The 21,678-nt window shown below is 42.4% G+C and overlaps 2 protein-coding genes across 8 annotated transcripts in view; both read right to left on the reverse strand.

Annotated features, from left to right (window-relative positions):
- slc6a8l.L (solute carrier family 6 (neurotransmitter transporter), member 8 like L homeolog) overlaps positions 1-10,692 on the reverse strand; it is a 64,615-nt gene extending 53,923 nt beyond the window's left edge. Inside the window, exon 1 of the mRNA XM_018259105.2 lies at positions 10,282-10,692. Within this exon, the coding sequence (XP_018114594.1) occupies positions 10,282-10,321 (40 nt within the window). The 5' untranslated portion in view covers positions 10,322-10,692. The remainder of the gene's footprint in view (positions 1-10,281) is intronic.
- Positions 10,693-17,379: 6,687 nt separating this feature from the next.
- The window catches only part of usp19.L (ubiquitin specific peptidase 19 L homeolog), a 104,639-nt gene continuing 100,340 nt past the window's right edge, over positions 17,380-21,678 (reverse strand). For all 7 annotated transcript variants that reach the window (XM_041590859.1, XM_041590858.1, XM_041590857.1 and 4 more), the window contains one exon: positions 17,380-20,070. In XM_041590859.1, the coding sequence (XP_041446793.1) occupies positions 19,930-20,070 (141 nt within the window). In that variant the 3' untranslated portion in view covers positions 17,380-19,929. The remainder of the gene's footprint in view (positions 20,071-21,678) is intronic.

Here is a 21,678-nt window from a genome sequence, read left to right on the forward strand (position 1 = left end):
CAGGGAAACAATCATACTTATGAACAGCAGGGGGAGCCCCCGCCTTACTTCCCAGCCATGCAGAACTCAAGCAGCTTTGTTTGTTTCCCTGTAGAGCAGTCGGCGACTGTGTAGAGATTTGTATTGGATTTTATTTTTGCTTTTACATCCCCTTTACTGTTTCCAACTCCAGCTGCAGGGACAAAGATTATGAAGTTGGATTTAAACAGATAAACTGGGATTCTATTTGGAGGATTATTTTGCTGCAGCCACTGGTTCTGCAGAGTTGGAGAAAGTTTGTATTAAACAATACAAAAACTATAAAATCCACATTAGATTACATGGCAACACAGGACCCAGTGCAGTCTGTATATTCTGATTATTAATCAGTATTGCTGTTTTGGCCTCTGGCTGATATTATTTGACTTGTGCTGTTTTGATAATTTATGAAGATCCCTAAGCAGCCCAGACCACACTGAGCATGTGCCTTAGTCTAACAAAGTCTTAGTTTAACAAAGTTACAAGATGGTGACCCCCTGTGGCCAACTTTGAAAGCATAAATCATTTGTTTGATTAGGCTTGTGGTGCAGTAAGTTCATGTTTATGTTTAGTATACAAAATACAGCATTTCTAGCCTTATTCTATTTTAGACTTCAGGTTTGATTATATAATGAGAGCCTCTCCATTATCACTTCCTGTTTCTCTGGCTGACAGATGAGGATGAGTGTATTTAAAGAGGTTGCTCACCTTTCAATTAAATTTTAATATGATGTAGAGAGTGATATTCTGAGACAATTTGCAATTGGTTTTCATTTTTTATTGTTTGTGGTTTTTGAATTATTTAGCTTTTTATTCAGCAGCTCTCCAGTTTTCAATTTCAGCAGTTTGGTTGCTAGGGTCCAAATCAACGCAACCATTGCATTGGTTGAATAAGAGACTGGAATATGAATAGGAGAGGCCTGAATAGAAAGAGGAGTAATAAAATGTAGAAATAACAATAAATTTGTAGCCTTATAGAGCTTTTGATTTTTTTTAGATGGGAGTCAGTGACCCCCGTTTGAAAGATGAAGAAGACAAATAATTCAAAAACTATAAAAAATAATAAATGAAGAACTCAATAAAAAGAATTTGATACTAAAAGTTAACTTAAAGATGAACTACCCCTTTAACAGTGACTGTCAATCTACTTGTCTTTGCCCCCCAACCCTTATTGCCCTGAAGAACCAAAGAGGCCGGGAAAACGGAAGTACTTTTTACTTTTAATTTTAACCTACTCTCCTGACCCGCAGAGGGAAAACAACAGTAGAGAGATTTTTATTGCATATTGCCCCTTCCAGTGTAGCAAAGGGCTGCAGATATTTCCAGCAGGCGAGGGGTTAACCTAGTGAGCAGAGGAGAGGGGGAGTGAAGTGACCTTGGGATCGTTGCCTATGAATCCAGCTCCTGCCTGTTTATAGATTCTCCTCTCGTTCTGGGACCCAGCGAGTGATGTCACAATGCAGGGCTGTGAGTCAGCTCTCAGTGTGGAAATGATAGGATGCAGCCCCCTGACACCTACATACAGGAGTGGGCGATGCAGAGATGAAGCTGAGCGGTGCTGGGAGTGAGGAAGTGTGAAGGGCTTTATGGATGGGCCCCTGTCTCTCCCTCCTTCTCTTTCCCGCAGAGCCTGGAGGATTATTCACTGATGCACTTGCTTCATGTTTCTACTACTCTGAGTATTAGCGAATACTAGGATAGAGAAGCATGGACGCAGGGTTGCCACCATTTCTGGAAATGAATACCGGCCTTCCTACATTTTTATAATTTTTCCTATTAATAACATTGGTATCATGCACCATTTTACTAGGCTGGCTGGTAAAATAACTAGAGATGCACAGAATACCGATTCGGGCGAATACCGAACCAAATCCGAATCCTAATCTGCATATGCACATTAGGGGTGGGAAGGGGAAAACATTTTTTACTTCCTTGTTTTGTGACAAAAAGGCATGTGATTCCCCTCCCCAACCCTATATGAAAATTAGGATTCGGATTAGGTTCAGCCGGGCAGACGGATTCGGCTGAATCAGAATCCTGCTGAAAAACCGTAGCCTGTATTCGGTGCATCCCTAAAAATAACGGCCAGGTGGCAATCAGGTAATGCCCATGATGGAAGTGGGACTAAACTAGAAGATAACAGGCCCCTACTGCAAAATTATTTTAGGGTCCACAAATTACATTTGAGAATAAACTATTTTTTTAAACATATAATGAAAAATCATCCAGAGCCCCACCTGGGCCCCCTATATCTATATCTATAGTTACCCCAACGACTAACAGCAGGGCTGTTCCATTGGGTGAAGTGGGTGCCTCTACAATAACCTGCATTCACTGTCTCTATTCATTCAGACTTCATTTATTAGTAACTGTAAGTCAAATAACAGGCAGTGGCTCTTTAAATCCAGGCTTTTAGCATAACTTATAAACCAACTGGTAAGTCAAAGCTGCCCATTCAGATTGGGGCTCTCTAAAAGGCATAGTTCACCTTAAAAATAACAGTATAAAGTAATGCTATAATTTGCAATGAGTAAAAAGCAGGCCTGGACTAGCAGTCTGTGGAATCTGGCAAATGCCAGAGGGGCTACTGAAAGATGCCATAGAAAATCACTATTAAGGGCAGAGACACACGCTCGGATTCAAGGAGATTTAGTCGCCAGGCGACTAATCGCCTCTTCTTCAGCTGAATCTCCCCGAACGCCTTCCCCTGCCTTCCTATGGGTTAGAGTGTAAATCGTTGGCGGGATAGCACTCGGATCGATTCGTTTTCCGAAGTTGCCCGAAGTTTCCTCGTGACGCAACTTGGGAAAATAAAGTGCTCTGAGTACCATCCCGCCGGCGATTTACATTCTAGCCAACGGGAAGGCAGGGGAGGCAGTTCAAGGAGATTAGTCGCCCGAAGAGATTTGTCACTGGGCGACTAATCTCCTCGAATCTAAATGTGTGTCTCTGCCCTTAGGGGTCTGGTGGCGGCTGTTTAGGCCTCTTTGTGCTTTGAATGTCAGGGTCTATTTTGAATCCCAGACCTGGTAAGAAATAAGAAACACATAGTGCTATCCATCTCTGTAACACTGCAGCAGAAGTCAGTTCTTGTCCAGGTCTGGAAATAAGCTGCTGCTGCCGCTGCTGCTACATTGTTTCAGAAATCAAGAGCCAGGAGTGCAAAGACTATAAAAAGTTCGACAGAACCATTGAAAAAGCCTAAGGAATAAATATTAGAAGGTTGCTTAGAATGACATTTTCTGTCATCAGGCAAAAATACCGTTTTTTGGATGGATTTTCCCTTTAATTTCTAGGCAAGTTTCCCCATTAAGGTCTATAGAAGGCACGTGTATACATTTTTATGGAACATTATTAACTATTATAAGTTCAGCCATCTCAAATATATTCAGCACCAGTACACTCTGTTAGATATAAATTCTAAATATTCGAATGCTCCCTGCGAGAGTTCTCTGATTGGAGACTGTTCGGTCTGGCTTTGTGATTGTTCACAGACCAGCCCAGTGACTAACCCAGTGAATGTTTTACCACTCTGATTGGCTACATGTTGCCCTAGCTCTGCATATGCTCTTATATTCTGATTGGCTACAAGACGGCCTAGCCCTGCATTGGTTCTAAAAATGTTATAGGCTACAGGTCAGTCTAGCCCTGCATATGCTCTAATATTCTGATTGGCTGCAGGTTGGTGTAGCCCTGCAAATGCTCTAATATTCTGATTGGTTGCAGGTTGGTGTAGCCCTGCATATGCTCTAATATTCTGATTGGCTGCAGGTCGGTCTATCCTTGTATTGGTTCAAAAATACTTATAGGTTACAGGTTGGTCTAGCCCTACATATGTTGTAATAATCTGATTGGCTGCAGGTGGGTCTAGCCCTGCATAGGTTCTAATATTCTGATTGGCTGCAGGTCAGCCTAGCCCTTCATATGTTTTAATATTCTGATTGGCTGCAGGTTGGTTCAGCCCTGCATAGGTTCTAATATTATGATTGGCTCAGGTCAGTCTAGCCCTGCATATGCTCCAATTAGGGATGCAACGAATCCACTATTTTGGATTCAGCCGAACCCCTGAATCCTTTGCGAAAAATTTGGCCGATTACCGAACCGATTCCTAATTTACATATGCAAATTAGGGGTGAGAAAGGGAAAACATTTTTTACCTCCTTGATTTGTGACAAAAAGTCACGTGATTTCCCTCCTCACCCCTAATTTGCAAATTAGGATTCGTTTCAGCCGGGCCGAAGGATTCGCCCGAATCCTGCTGAAAAAGATGAATCCTGGCCGAATCCTGGATTCGGTGCATCCCTAGCTCCACGAGTCTGATTGGCTGCAGGTTGGTCTCACACTATAATGAATACTATAAACTGGGAACCAAAACAGATTCTGTGGGGCCTTCTTACTAATATAAAATAGAACTGTCCAAACTTTAGTTGTTGTTGTACTACTCATATTTTGGGGTAACAAAAAGAGACAAAAGAAATGCTGAATCAAAACACAAACAATCCACGAAGCTCTAATGGGTTTTGCAGCAGACGGGGGGTCGGGAAGAGAACTTTCCCCTCCATTCATTCACCAGGAATTGTGAGGAGAGGCGACCATTAATTTGTTGCAGTAACGTCACTCCTTTCTGTTGAACCCAAGGAGACTCCAATGTGACCATGAGCACGTTCCAAGGACAGAAGGAGGAGAACGTGACGGGCCCATTGACGTAGAAGATGAAAAAGCCACATGTCAGTCAATGGCATCTTCAACTCCCACGGGCAGAGTTACATTTGCTTTGCTTTTGTCTTAACCTTCAGCTTTACTTCCCTCGTGGCATTAAATGTGCCAATATCCCTGCCCTTCCCACCAATGTCTGACTCCCAAGAACTGCTAATGAGGGGCTACTTGCACTCACATTAGGGCTTTATTTACCAAGTGCAAAAAAATGACATGCTTCTTGCACACTTGCTCACTGATTTTTGCAATTTTAAAGGAGAAGGAAAGCTATAATCACCCCCAAATTTTAGGCACCCCCCCCCCCAGTGATTATAATCACTTACCTGATCCCCAGGGCAGGGCTCTTGTTATCAGAAAACTGCACCACCCCAGGGTTTGTGGGCTCACTCAGAAGTACTCCAGGTCTGTGAAGCTTTCAACTAACAGGAGCACCTGCCTGGGGGTTTGAGGTAAGTGATTATAAATTTCCTTCTCCTTTAAGAATAATATAGCGAGAGACCTGAGTCTGGCCTGTGGGTAAAGTACTGCTTCTATTTGGAAGTCCTGTATTAAAAATAGTAGGGAAGGGGGGATGCACATAAGCGTCCATTGCCATTGAATTATAACACAGTAGGAGGGATATGGGAGGCAATAAGGAGAATGGACCCCAACCATCTAATGGCTGTTGAAAGCTGTTGATTCCCCAAAACAACATCCCGTACAGATTATATAGATAGAACTGCACCCCCTACTGTAAATGATAAGGATATTAGAGGTCACTGAGGGGTTCTGTGACCATATAAAGGCACAAGGCTGCAGGCTGAGTTATACAGGGAACTCTGAGTATCACTCATGTATTATAAGAGATAATGTACCCCCTACTGTAAATGATAAGGATATTAGAAGTCACTGAGGGGTTCTGTGACCATATATGTTTAATGGAACACCAATGTAACTGCTAATATACTCTTCTACTTTATAACAGGGGATACATTATTTATTATAATACACAATGAGACGTGACAGATTTGACATCACTGAGTCATGATTATAATGGATGACATCACTAAGTGAATAAAGTACCCCCTCTTGTAAAATATAAGGATATTATAAGTTACTGAGGAGTTTCATGACCATATTAAAGCAAGAGGCGAAGGCCTGGCCTCCGAGGTTACTTCTAATATCCTTATACTTTACTTAACTATCATGTGACAGAAATGACATCAGAACTCACAGTTAATAACTGATGACATCAGAACTCACCGTTTATAAGGATATAATTTACAAGATATTCATGGCTTTTGTGTATTATAAAGATATAATACACAAAAGCCATGAATATCTTGTAAATTATATCCTTATAAACGGTGAGTTCTGATGTCATCAGTTATAAATGGTGAGTTCTGATGTCATTTCTGTCACATGACTCACTAAAACTTGTGTATTATAATAAATAAAGTACCCCCTGTTGCAAAATATGAGGATATTAGAAGTTACCTCGGAGTTCCATGACCTGTATAAAAACACTCGGCCTTCGGCCTCGTGTTTTTATATGGTCATGAAACTCCTCGGTAACTTATAATATCCTTATATTTTACAAGAGGGGGTACTTTATTCACTATATAATTTACAGGATGATGAAGAAGTCTATAAAAGCTGCAGGCCATATGTAAGTTATAAATGTTGGGGAACAGGCATGGTCACTAAAAGGAATGTGTATGGCAACACAAGTTTGTCCCCAAAAGCATGTGTATATGAAAAGGCATAGACCCACAAGGGTTAAATGATCTCTCTGCACATCCTCCTATAATAAATTATACATCTCCTTTTGCTGAAAGTCTAAATGGGACTCCTTCTTTTCCTTGGTGACATCTCGTATGGGGACAGGAGCAGCTGATACATTTAGTATTACACTTCCCAGACTGCTCAGTGTCCCAATACAAAGGCAACATTTATAGACGTCCCCTCACTGCTTTGTCTGAACAGTTACATTTCTGTCTTAAGCCAGCGGCACTGCCATTTAACTCTTTCAGCCAACCAGTGAAAGCGGATCTAAAGCACTAGCATTTAACTCTTTAAGTCAATTACATAGCATTTAATGCTTTCATCCAGTCACCTTGATACATGCTGATTTGCAGCCCTGACGGGTATTTAAAGGAGAACTTAAGCCTAAAAATGAATAGGGCTAAAAATGCCATATTTTATATGCTAAACTTATTTCACCAGCCTAAAGTTCCAGCTTGTCAATAGCAGCAATGATCCAGGACTTCAAACTTGTCACAGGGGGTCACCATCTTGGAAAGTGTCTGTGACACTCACATGCTCAGTGGGCTCTGAGCAGCTGTTGAGAAGCTAAGCTTAGGGCTCGTCACTAATTATCCAGCAGAAAATGAGGTTGGTCTGTAATATAAGCTGATGTTACAGGGCTGATTATTAAATTCTGATGCTAGTTGCACTGGTTTCTGTGCCATGTAGTAATTATCTGTATTAATTACTAATTAGCCTTATATTGTGACATTTCTATTCTATGTGTACTGTATATTGTGAGTGGGTCCCTAAGCTCAGTAAGTGACAGCAGCACAGAGCATGTGCAGTGAATCAGCAGAAAAGAAGATGGGGAGCTACTGGGGCATCTTTGGAGACACAGATCTTTACTGCTAAAGGGCTGTGGTTGCCTTGGGCTGGTACAGACGCCCAAACATAATTTACAACATTTCTAGCCTGATTCTTTAGTTCCCCTTTAACTCTTTCTGCATTTCCAACCGGTCACTTGAGTGGAAGCAGATCTACATCATTGACTTACAACTGCTGCAAATCATGAGTGGAAGCAGAGTTACAGAAGGAGGAGATCCAGTATCACAAGGGCTCCTCAGATGGCACATGCTCTTTAATAATGTGTTTTAGTTCACACATCAGGAATGTTAAACCTGTGGCCCCGCAACTCCCAGAATCCCCAGCTGCGGAGCAATACCAAAGGGAAAAGCCAGAGAACTATAAGAGGTGCCGGCTATCTCTTGTATATTCAGATCCTTGAATATGTGATTTCATTGGCTCCTGGCAGTTACTGTAGTGTCTACTGGAGTCTGAGCGAATGGGAAGGGGAGGGGGATTCATTAATTACATTCATTATAGTGGCCATGGCTGACGCAGACATTCCATTGGTTTTGGTGAATAGATAATGATGTCAGAGAGGGTTTTGGAGTTCTCAGCAGGGGGCTGGGGCCATAAGAATGCCATAATGGACTGACCCCCGTCACAGCTAATGCATGGAGGTTATGAGCAAACACAGTCCAACCTCAGCAGTTGTTGAACTACAGCTCTCAGCGGCAATGGATAAGTCCCATTTCAGCTGTTATTAAGTTCAGCGGCAGTTCTGAATAAGCCCAACTTTTCTTCCTTCCTAGTATTTATCTGTAGGGAGTCAGACTTGCAGGATCTATAGTAGGGAATGTAAATACTGAAAATACTACTGCTGGAATTGTGATGCCTCGCATGCTCTGATTGCACCCGACTGACGATGATGCAGGCTGTAATGCACGAGTGCTACGCGAAGATCCTCATCCCTGTCTTACATCTCCATTCAGCTCCTATACAGGGAAATGCATTCATTCTCCCAAGATTATATCACATACTCTCCCAGGCCATTGTGTAGCCCTTATCTCCCATTAAAGGACAGATAACCGCAGCATACAGTATAAAGCCATATTATTATATACATTTTAAGGGTCCTTTCATACCTTCATGCCTAGGAAAAGGCCAAGCAATAATGTTGCCATGGGCATAACGTTACTACTATATAGTACTCACTTGGGCTCATTTATCAACACTGGGCAAATTTGCCCATGGGCAGTTACCTATAGCAACCAATCAGCGATTAGCTTTTTGAATCCAGCTGCAAGTAGAACAATGAATGCAGCAATCTGATTGGTCGCCATGGGTTAGTGCCCACGGGCAAATTTGCCCAGTGTTGATAAATGACCGCCAATTGTCCGGGATTTCTATTTTTATCTCGGCAGAGAGAGAGCAACATGGCAGCTCCCAGTTATGTCTATAAATACAACCGTATCAATAATGCATGCTGTCTCTGCAGAAAAACACTTCTATAAAATAAAAGTACCCTCATCCCCCTCCAACGGTGATATCAAATAGAATAGAAGATGTTCCATTGGTTAGAAAACTGCATAGGATTTGCTTGAACCTAGGCATTACCATCCAGACATGGGGGAGGGGAGGCTATTGTGCTCCTTTGCTTCACACACACATACATTTACACACACACATATATATATATATATATATACACACACACACACACACACACACACACATATATATATATATATATATATATATATATATATATATATATAGCCTCCAAAAATAAACAGCATTTTTATTTGAATATAATATTTTATTTGAATATAAAAAGTGGTTTATTCAAAGTTTCAGCCCTTCAACTCGGCCCATCTTCAGGAAATGCCTGAATGATATATATATATATATATATATATATATATATATATATATATATATATATATATATATATATATATATATATATATGAGATCAGTTATCCGGAAACCCGTTATCCAGATAGCTCCCTAATTATGGAAAGGCCGTCTCCCATAGACTCCATTATAATAATATAATACAAATCTTGGAAAATGATTTCCTTTTTCAGCCTATTGGGTTTATTTAATGTTTACATGATTTTCTAGTAGACTTAAGGGATGAAGATCCAAATTCCGGGAAAAGTAAACCCCAGGTCCCCTGCATTCTGGATAACAGGTCCCATGCCTGTATATATATTTTCTATACATGCTACATAAATGCCTCCCACTAAAGGTGCTCTGAGACCCCAAATCTAAGGCTGGGGCCACGTGCTCTAAAGTGATTACACCTATGAAAGCTGAAGATGTTAATTGTAGATACTAAGCCTATATAGAAAGGACTTCACAGACCTGGCCTATGACCTTTAACCTTCCCTAAATTAAAGGGGCAGCCTGATCAATTGTTGTAAGTGTAGAAAGTAGAAAGGAGGCATCCCTGCTGTAGCTGACGTGCTGAATGGAGCGCTGTATACAATACGTATGTGCTCTGACGTAAGCAATGCACCCACACATCTGCAGAGCCGAGGAACGCCAGGGCTCTAATGATTGTGCACCATAGCAATGCGGGAAATGGGTACCCATTTAAAAGTGTGTCCCCCACCCCCAAAGCCATGCATAAATCCTCTGGATATTAAAGTTTATGGGTTAACGCAAGCTGCTGCTGAACTACAACTCCCAGAATCCCCTGCCAGCCACCCAGATGGGCACACGTTACCCATTCCCTTAGTTACGTACAAGTGCACAAATGAAATCCGACATGACGGCGAATATTTATAGCCTCCCCACCTGTGCCTTCCAATCAGATTCTAGCGGCGAATGAATTTCGCACTAGCCAAAAAACCCAGTTGCTGCTGAGTTGACGGGTAAGGGGGGGGGGAACCAGGGGTTAAATATAACCGGCACGTGACAATTCAGTCGACAGGTTAAAGGCTACATTTACGCATATTTATTACGTACCTGTGTTCTTTTCTTTCGGCGTGGTTTGTATGCTTCGCATTTTTTTTTCGTGTGTTTTTTTTAACCGTTTGTCGATTTTTTTTTAGCGCAGAGATTTTTAAAACAAAAATGATTTTTTTATATAAAAAAAAAGTCAGTCTTAAAAAATATTTGTCAAAAAAAAAAAAAAAGATAGAGGGAACCACGGAGAGCCGGGGAGGGGGATTCAGAAGCAGTCCACGAAGCACTTGAATGTGAGTCTGAAGAACCGCATTGATGAGGTTTCAGAAAGAGGGAATGAAGTGTCAGCGAACGGGCAACGGCAAGGAGAGCTGGCTCAGGAATGGGAAAGGATGCTTTGTGTGCGAGCGTCCTCCATCACACGCTGTGTCTCACAAGCACTGAGCCTTCTGTCTCCAAATAAAGAATGGAAATAGGGGGGGAAAACATCTCAGCTCCTCTTCTCCCTCCCAGCCTCCCCTGATTGGCCAGAGGCTCTGCTGGATGAAAAGCATCATCACCGAGTCAGATGCACCTGCCCAGTACGGTCACAAAGCTGCACTGCTCCCTCTTATGCTGTTAGTGCTCGGGGCAACCCTAGGGCACACGCTTCCCACAGCTGCCCTTGCACATCTCTATATAGAATTGTGCCTCATGAAAGAAGCAATATACATGGGCGTACAGAGCATGGTATAAACGTAAATATAACTGAAAGAAGCATCTTGCTATTCTCTGCACTGTTGGTTCTGACTTCTGAAACAGTGTAGCAGAATCCATATTATTGACAGACCCATAAAGATTGTGGCTCAGTTACTCCCTTAACAGACAGTCTGTATACTGTGCTGAATGCTATAGAGAATATATTAAAGCATTTACTGATTTGCAGTAATATTTCAGTAGTTCAGCTCAATACAGGGTTTCAGACTTTTCGGGTTTAAGACCCAAGTAAGTCAGGTCCCTCTTTTATCTTTAGGTTACAGATATAAAGAAACATTGGGGTAAGAGTCACCCTGCTATAGTTCCAGGGGTACCCAGGGCACAAATAAGCACTCACCCCAAATCTCCCCCTAACTGACCTTCAGACTGGGCCCCTTAGCTCATAACAAGGTTACAGATATATAGAAACATTGGGGTGTCACCCTGCTATAGTTCCAGGGGTACCCAGGGTACAAATAAACACTCACCCCAAATCTCCCTCTAACTGGCCTTCAGGTTGGGCTCCTTAGCTCATAACAAGGTTACAGATATATAGAAACATTAGGGTAACAGTCACCAGGGGTACCCAGGGCACAAATAAGCAGTCACTTCAAATATATGGGCCCCCTTAGCTCATAACAAGGTTACAGATATATAGAAACATTGGGGTAACAGTCACCCTGCTATAGTTCCAGGGGTACCCAGGGCACAAATAAGCACTCACCCCAAATCTCATTCTTATTAACCATAGCTATTACATTTTTAACCCTTTGAATTGAACCTAATTTCTGCTGATTGCCATGGGTGGGGCTCCAGATACAGCTTACCCAGGGTCGGCACACTCAAGTTACTCTGATGGAACACACCAAGGCTACTGACCTTCTGCTTCCCACAGTGGGGCATCAGGCTGGCCAATTAAATAGCCCTTGTTCATGTGATCAGGGGCTGGTCAAATCAGGGGTCCGGAGGATACAAAAGGTGTGGGGTATCAAAGGACAAATGCATCCTTTTATTAAACAGTCCCTATCGATTAACATGGAATGATCCGGAGCCAGTGTCGGACTGGGATGCCTGGGGCCCACCAGAAAACCTATGGCCACCGGCCCACTCTCCAAACTATTTTTCCTTTTTGTCATTCACTTTCTTTATTCACTTCTCCTCAAATATTATCATCAGTCTCCTCCTTCATTTCTTTTCTTTATTCTTGTATAAAAATGGGGCAATTGCTGTTGTACAGGCATACAAGGCAAATAGTTGGCTGAGCAGAAGGGCCCACTGACACTTTGGCCCACCGGGAGTTTTCCTGGTATCCCTGTGGGCCAGTCCTACACTGTCCGGAGCTTTATATAGGAGCATTAGCTACAGGTTACAGTTAATATTATATGGTACAATGCAAAACAATCAGGGAAGTATCTAAATATCTTATTCTAATAGCACAATGTATCCCAGAAGCTAAACTAAGATTTGCCTGTACTAGATGGGAAGTGTATAGACAGGGTTGCTGGCAGTTGGTATTAGCGGTCTAAAACTACTACAAATAGAAAATGAATAAAGTAAAAGTGGTCAGAGGATAACTGAGAAGGGTTATATGTATTCTTGTTTTGGGTTTAGATCCCTTTTAAATTCCTGCTTTGCACATTCCAATTTGGCGCTACGTTATTAGCAGGTGAGTTAGGATTGGCCAAAGGACCATTCGCAGCCTCATTATGAAGCCAGTGTCACCTTCCCCTTCACTAACCAGATTTATCCAAACTTCCTTGTGGAACGTTCTGCTTCCTAAAGACCCATTTGCCTCTGTAATGCACTTCACTGAGACACAACCATACTGGTGAGACTGGGCGGTGCTGCTGCCTTATCACTTTGCAAATGAAGAAGAAAACAAATTCAAGGTCAAGTAACCCTTGTTAGGGAAGAGATTAATTAACACTTTACATCTTGTATGTGGGATGGACATTAGCACAGGCATTATGTTCCTAGGAAGGAGGAAATGGGTCAGGCATCCTACGGGAAAAAGGTTCTCAGTTTGTTTTCTAACTGCCCCAAGCAAGGTAGTTGTGTTTTTAGACAGAGCAATTTGGTACAACATGGACATGAGAGAAGGCAGGGATGAGAGCAGATTGTTGTTGTACATAGATATACAAAACTATCCAGCCCAATTAATTCCATCCAGGATGTGGCACTTGCAGCAGGAATTTGACAAACTGGCAATCTGGGCAGCTAAGTGGCAAATGAGATTCAATGTTGATAAATGTAAAGTCATGCACCTGGGATGTAAAAATATCCACTTATACCCTTAATGGGACTGCACTAGGCAAATCCATTATGGAAAAGGACCTTGGAGTCCTTGTAGATGATAAACTTGGCTGTAGCAAGCAATGCCAACTTTGCACAGTGATTTGTCTAATTTGGGAAACTGGGCAGCAAACTGGAAAATGAGGTTCAATGTTGATAAATGCAGGTTATGCACTTTGGCAAAAATAATATAAATGCAAGTTATACACTAAATGGCAGTGTGTTGGGAGTTTCCTTAAACGAGAAGGATCTTGGGGTCTTTGTAGATAACATGTTGTCTAATTCTGGGCAGTGTCATTCTGTGGCTACTAAAGCAAATAAAGTTCTGTCTTGTATAAAAAAGGGCATTAACTCAAGGGATGAAAACATAATTCTGCCTCTTTATAGGTCCCTGGTGAGGCCTCATCTGGAGTATGGGGGCAGTTTTGGACTCCAGTCCTTAAGAGGGATATAAATGAGCTGGAGAGAGTGCAGAGACTAAGTGCAACTAAATTGGTTAGAGGGAGGGAAGACTTAAATTATGAGGGTAGACTGTCAAGGTTGGGGTTGTTTTCTCTGGGAAAAAAGGCGCTTGCGAGGGGACAAGATTACACTTTACAAGTACATTAGAGGATATTATAGACAAATAGCAGGGGACCTTTTTACCCATAAAGTGGATCACCGTACCAGAGGCCTCCCCTTTAGACTAGAAGAAAAGAACTTTCATTTGAAGCAACGTAGGGGGTTCTTCACAGTCAGGACAGTGAGGTTGTGGAATGCACTGCCGGGTGATGTTGTGATGCTGATTCAGTTAATGCCTTTAAGAGGGGCTTGGATGATTTCTTGGACAGACATAATATCCAAGACTATAGTAATACTAAAATCTACAATTAATATGGATATTGGTAGATATAGTTTGAGTGGGTGTGTGTAGGTATGTGCACTGAGTTTAATTTGGAGGGGTTGAATTTGATGGAGTTTGGTCTTTTTTCAACAAAACTTAATTATGTAACTATGTATAACTATGTAACCATCCAGGAGATGTAAAAATTGGGATCTACTGCTGGTTCTGTCAGCCCAGTCATCCATACAAACCATTGGTGGAGCTTTCAAAGTGACCTTTCTGGTGGCAACCACCAAGAAAGTGGGTGAGATTCAGGGTATCCCTTTTTATTTAACAAAGTTGAGTTTGCCGTGATCCTTCTCATCCCAACATAGCTTCAAAATTCCATTTCTAGGAGATGATTACACTACCAGATTTCCAGCTGGAAGATTCCAGCTCTGACTGGGTTGTGGGTGGGGAAACCTCCTGGGTCCACAGCTGAAGAAAATCACAGTAAGTACAGTTTCCCTTTTTAACGCCCATATTAACGCACATTAATGATAGCAGCGACTGCTTACATTACTCTTTGGTTTTCTAGAGTGTCACAGACTTATTTACAGCAGCCTAATGGTAGGAAACCCATTTAGATCATATGGGAAGATATCTTTGATCCTTGAAGAGATTTCCAAGTCAGATAATGTATATAAAGTAGGACTGTCTAATCCAGGGATCCCCAACCTTTTGAACCCATGGGCAACATTCAGAAGTATAAGGAGTTGGGGAGCAACACTAGCATGAAAAATGTTCTTGGTGTGCCAAATCAGTGCTGTGATTGGCCATTTGGAAGCCCCTATGTGGATCGTCAACCTACATTGTGGCTCTGTATGGCAGTTCACCTGGTTTTTATGCAACCAAAACTTGTCTCTAAGCCTGGAATTCAAATTAAGCAGCTGCTTTGAGGCCAATGAGAGCAACATCCAAGGGGTTGGAGAGCAACATGTTACTCATGAGCTACTGGTTGGGGATCACTGGTCTAATCCATGGCTCATCAATTGCTGATGAAACACAGTGCCAACAGGTCCTGATTGGCTGTGGATGCTGGGAGTAGTACTTCTACAACATCTGAAGAGTCACAGATTGACTAACATTGCCATTAAATAATCATGTCTAGTCCTACTGCCTCTATCTTTCCCTACTATGTCTATCAACCCTTATCCCTACCTCCAGCTGCCAATCTGCAGGGCCCCCTTGTTAATACAAGGGCTACAACAAGGTTTCTGAAGGTTGAGGATCAATGAACGTTCCTGGGTATTAACCATAGAATCAATCTGTGCTTGAGCTTTACTTTGAGTAATATAGCGTTCTTCTACTTTATCCGCTATGCCTGGGAGAGAATTCCCAACTTGTATCAACTCAGGATTAGCTGCCGGATGTTCTCCAGATATTAGTACAAAGTAAATAAATGTACCAAGTATAAGCTTCTTAAGAAGGATTTTTAAAGTGAGAATTTCAGTTATTCCAAATCTCCATATTGGAGGTTTGTTGAGCTGCTTAGAGCCAGGGGCCATGATCTGTAACTTACTTACTAACACACTGCAGCTAACTGAAAGTTTGTCCAGTTCAATCACTGGTGAATTCTATCAGCAAACAAACCCAAATCAACCTACATCATCTAACAAGTAAAGCCCATGGAAGGATGTGTGGCCGTCGCTCCATATTTGTATGTTATAGGATTAGTTGCCTTCTAAGAACCTGAAATTGCCTTCCATCACTGTCTATAAACCACTACTATTTCCCTTCTTCTGAAAGGAATTGCCATGTCTCTGACATCTTCAGTTCTCTAAGGGACAACTTAAAGCTGTTACTTTGTCAGTTATGAAAGGGAAACCCTTAGCTCTTTGATATCTAATGAACAAAGGGTATCCCCGTATCATCCAACGCTGTGTAATGCAGTACATTACCTGCTGGAGTAGGAGAGAAGTGTAAGTGGCGGTAATGTGTATTTAACAGTAAATTAAGGACAGTGCATTAATTAATCTTGAAATATATAAAGAACAACCCATCTGAACTGTGTGCCTGTGAAGCACATGTAAATGTATATGTACAATAAAGGATTGGTGTGCCTTCAGCAAAGAGGCCCTTTAAATGTTCAGAAACCCAAAGTGCTCCAGCACCACGAAGAATGGGATACATCTTGCATTGCTATCTGCAAATATATGAACATTTGGGTATCGGAGTGTCCACAATGGTGATGCTTCGGTCCAACATCAACTGTCAGAAGGACAGATTTGTATAAATGCAGAACAGCTTGGGACACCTTACATGAGCAACATGTTGCTCACCAACCCTTTGGATGTTGCTCACAGTGGTTCAAAGCAGGTGCTTATTTTAGAATTCCTGTCTTAAAGGAAAAGGAAACCCCCTGGGCGCAAAACCCCTCCCCTGTGTTGCCCCTCCTCCCTCCTGGCCTACCTGGGCAAATGCCCCTAACTTGTTACTCACCCCTCTGCGCAGGTCCTGTCCACGGAGTTCACAGTCGCCATCTTCTTCCTGCTTTGACCGGCGTCTTCTGGCGCATGCGCAGTAGGAACATTTACCGGTACGGATCTACTGCGCATGCGCCGAATGTCACGAAGTTTTCCATTTTCACTTTGTGACATTCGGCGCATGCGCAGTAGATCCGTACCGGTAAATGTTCCTACTGCGCATGCGCCAGAAGACGCCGGTCAAAGCAGGAAGAAGACCGCGTGGAAGAGGATGGCGCCTGTGAACTCGGTGGACAGGACCTGCGCAGAGGGGTGAGTAACAAGTTAGGGGCATTTGCCCAGGGGGACAGGTAGGCCAGGGGGGAGGAGGGAGCAACACAGGGGAGGGGTTTTGCGCCCAGGGGGTTTCCTTCTCCTTTAAGGCAAGTTTTGGTTTCATAAAAAACAGAGGTACTGCCAGAGTACTTAACTCAATGTGCACCACCCAGTAACATTTTTCATGCTTGCGTTGCTCCCCAACTCTTTTTACATCTGAATGTTGGGTTAAAAAGGTTGGGGGCCCTCGCCTTACACCCTGAACCAGTGCCAGACTGGGCGTCCAGAGAACCTGACATGTAGGGGCCCACTGTACTAACTAGTATCAGTATTGTACAACTCTGCTGTATAAGTAAGAGAGTTAATTTGATTTGTTGTACAGTGGGTCCCCCCAAGACATTCCTTGGTATCCCAACAGTCCAGGCCAAGTTGGCCAGGAACATGTAACTTTCAGCACTCAAATGTGGCAGGAATACAAATGTGATCACCCTTAAACTAGGTATGTATTAAAAAGATCAAACAATAGCGTTGAGATTCAGCAGAATTTAATGATTCCGTAGTGAAGACATACATTATATTTATACAACTGCAATGAAGAAGAATGAAAAGCAAGGCCAGAAAGCGCCCACCATTTCTTAGAAATCGGACCTATTCCCTGCAGAGCTCTCCAGCTCTCTGCCAGTCAACTCCCTGCAATCTCCAAGAGCTGAAGAGCACCTGCGGAGCCAGAAGTGGGAGAGCTCCACCCTAGAGGAATTCTTTTCCACTCCCCATCCAGCAAAGGATGTTGGTTTAAGTTATTTGGGTTAGGGGTGGGGAGAATTACAATGACCCTTACAATGGACTACAGTGCTATAGTAGGTGCTCGTGGTAGGGAGCACGTGTGCATATTACATTAAAGGTTACGCTTTAAATACAATGAACCAGCAGCATTTTTTTTTTTTAAACAAAAGTAAAATACAAAATAATATCAATGGAGATTAAATCCGAACCTTGAGGCATAACAAAACAAAATAAACAAAGGGGAGAAAAAACCCACTACATAAAAACACTTCAGAAATAGTGCACATTTGACTCCCTGCCTAACGACTGCAAAGCCTCCATATTATCCATGAAGCTCTCGTGGACTAGGTCCGGCTACCAGCTCCCAAAGCTTATATAGGATTTAAGGGGGTAAGTAAGCACCATATACCGGAGACTGGGGATCAACTAGAAGCTTGATGGACCTTGTTTTATTGACAAGAAACGTCACGTTCATCGGTGAATTTGGTTCGTCTAGAGCTTTTAGTAACTGGTCCAATAAAAGGAATCAAGAACAGCACGGACATCTCCAGCCAACGGTGGAACATATTTGTACTCCGCTAGTTGCTCCTAATGCCCCAAAGTGAGAGCACTTATTAGTGATTTGGAGCCCACCATGATCACACATTAGGGGGGACTATTCTTTAACATGGGCCTCACCTCTGCCCCCCATATAATCTGACTAATGACATCTGTAGACATCTCTCCACTTCCAAGTGCATCACCAGCAGGCACAACATTTTACGGCATTTGCCATGCGCCATCTCCCAAGCAAAAAATAGGGCTCCCCCTGTCTGTCAGTTGCAGGGGTGCATTTCCCGCACAGATTATGAGCATCACTCATGCCAACAGATCCTCAAGTTTCACACTGGAAGAAATGGGGAGAAGTTGGGCCATTTGGACGCCATCTTTTTAACCGTTATGTATTCAGTTTAAGTCTGGAAATGTAGAGCAAAGCCACACCGTAGAAAATTAAATTGAAGCTCAATTATGCTGTTGCTCCTATGTGGGAGTCTGTTAACAGATCCTCTAATTAACCGCTTACCTGCCTTTGCCACAATGCACATCTGGACTCCCCTGTGATGGGGTTCATGGGGCGCAGTGGGAACTGATAAATCTTCTGCTGTGATTTACAATGAGCGACTGCTTCTTGGGGCATGCAAAGACAAAATATACACGGAGACTTTACTTCCCTCGAGGAAAGGGCAAAATATCTTAACAGGAAAAAAAGATCCCTCATTATAGAAGCACCTTGTCTTTTAACAAAACCATTTAAAGGAGAAGGAAAGGCTAAAACTAAGTAAGCTTTATCAGAAAGGTCTATATAAATACACCAGTAAACCCTCAAAGTAATGGTGCTCTGAATCCTCTGTCAAAAGAAACACAACATTTCTTTCCTTCTATTGTGCACTCATGGGCTTCTGTATCAGACTTCCTGTTTCCAGTTTAAACCTCCAGGGCTAGGGCTTGAGCATGCTCAGTTTGCTCCTGTCTCCCTCTCCCCCTGCCTGCTGTAAATTGAGCCCATGAGCTGCAATCCTAAACAAACAGAGAGAGCTTCTAAAGTTGTTTACACTAGGTATGGTAAAACATTTGCAGAATATAGTGTTATAGCTTAAAGCCTTCTCCTTTAAGCGAGTTGGCTCTAAAACAAAAGGCCGTCCCAAGTAAAGTGGGTTCTGTCAATAGCGTAAAATTATTGTTCAAAGTGTCTTTAGGCTTTTGACACAGATTCTTAACAGCGTTAAAAAAGGACTGATTGGGTTTCCTACTGTTCTGTGCTTGTTGTATGGAGAGAGTTTCTCCACGGCTCTTTATTATGGCTTGAAATGCACTGAATTTACAATGCCAAAAACAAAAGATCCCCTCCCCCCAAAAAAGCACGTGCTACAGGCAGTGGTTTGATAAAGTGAAATGCACCAAGATGGAGGGACCTGTCCCTTGCGAAAGTAGGTTTCCAATGTCAGAAGCTGCACACGTGGCAGGAAAGTCAGTTTGAAGCCGAGTGGGTGATGGGGAGCAAACACAAAAAAGATAAACAAGGTGCACGGGTGCATATTCCTTAGCAGTAGTTCATTGTCCTGCACTGCATTGTGGGCATCATGGCCGCTGCAGGGGGTTACAAACTGTTGTTAATGTCACTGGAGATGTGACCCTGGGGGCAGGAGGGGGAAAAAAAAGGACAAACATAAAAATATCCAACGAAACTGTTGAAACAGCGGCGGTATATACAGCCTTCCCCAGCTCACAGCTCCACATACAACACAAAAGGTTTTCCTAATCCACGTCCTCCATGTTACTGTAAGACGAAGGCGCAGGATCCGCCGCGTGTGGGAACAGGTCGGCGTCCGTTTCTGAGGCCACGGCCGAGTTATCCTGAGTGTTGGTACTGGGCCCGTAAGCCATCTGGCTCACTCCCTGTGAACAGAGGGAAAAGTCGGTTACTATAAGCAAACTATAATCCTACAATGTAGAGTCTAAAGTCTGTGGCCCCAGAGCTGATAACTTACAACCCCCGTAGCAACGTACAACTCCAGGTGCTCCTTTGACACAGGCCACCCTCTACTATAAATGATAAGGATATTAGAAGTCACTGAGGGGTTCTGTGACCATATAAAGACACAAGGCTGCAGGCTGAGTTATACAGGGAACTCTGAGTATCACTCATGTATTATAAGGGATAATGTACCCCCTACTGTAAATGATAAGGATATTAGAAGTCACTGAGGGGTTGTTCTGTGACCATATAAAGGCACAAGGCTGCAGGCTGAGTTATACAGGGAACTCTGAGTATCACTCATGTATTATAAGGGATAATGTACCCCCTACTGTAAATGATAAGGATATTAGAAGTCCCTGAGGGGTTCTGTGACCATATAAAGGCAGAAGACTGATAATATTAGTTGGGTGAATTCTGCTATTGAAGAGACATATACAAAAAAAAGCAGATCTAAGGTTAATTGTAATATTTTTATATTTACCAGGAGGTACAGGAATTGGATCCGTTACCCAGAAACTATTTTCTAGAAAGCTCCAAATTACAGAAAGGCCGTGTCCCAATGATTTCCTTTTTCTCTATAATAATAAAACAGTCGCTTGTACTTGATCCCAACTAAGATATAATTAATCCTTATTGTAAGCAAATGATTTTCGAGTAGACTTTTGGTAGGAAGATCCAAATTATGAAAAAAGTCCAGGTCCCAATCATTCTGAATAACAGGTCCCGGACCTATGTATGTTATTATTTTTTTTCAATACCCAAATTTCAATAAACAATATGCAAAAGTGGAAAATATATATATATATACACACACAGTTAGGTCCGAAAATCTTTGGACAGAGACAACTTTTTTTCTAATTTTAATTACCACAATGAATCTTAAATGAAACAACTCAGATGCAGTTGAACTGCAGACTTTCAGCTTTAATTCAGTGGGTTGAACAAAAAGCATAGAAATGTGAGGAACTAAAGCCTTTTTTTAACACAATCGCTTCATTTCAGGTGCTCAGAAGAAATTGGACAAATGAAAAAACTGAAAATAAACTGTTCATTTCTAATACTTGGTTGAAAACCCTTTGCTGGCAATGACAGGCTGAAGTGTTGAACTCATGGACATCACCAGATTCTGGGTTTCCTCCATTTAATGCTCTGCCAGGCCTTTACTGCAGCGGCTTTCACTTGCTCTTTGTTTGTGGCCTTTCTGTCCCAAGTTTAGTCTTCAACAAGTGAAATGCAGCTCAATTGGGTTCAGATCAGGTGACTGACTTGGCCATTCAGGAATATTCCACTTCTTTGCTTTAATAAACTCCTGGGTTGCTTTGGCTGTATGTTTTGGGTCATTATGAAACGCCTCCCAATCAATGTGACTGCATTTAGCTGGATTTGAGCAGACGGTGTCTCTGAACAGCTCACAATTCATTCTTGTGCTTCTGTCCTGTGTCACATGATGGATAAACACTAGTGTCCCAGTGCCACTGGCAGCCCAAGCCATCACACTGCCCCCCAAATGTTTTATACACAACTGT

Source organism: Xenopus laevis, chromosome 4L, assembly GCF_017654675.1.
Source record: "Xenopus laevis strain J_2021 chromosome 4L, Xenopus_laevis_v10.1, whole genome shotgun sequence".
Taxonomy (NCBI): domain Eukaryota; kingdom Metazoa; phylum Chordata; class Amphibia; order Anura; family Pipidae; genus Xenopus; species Xenopus laevis.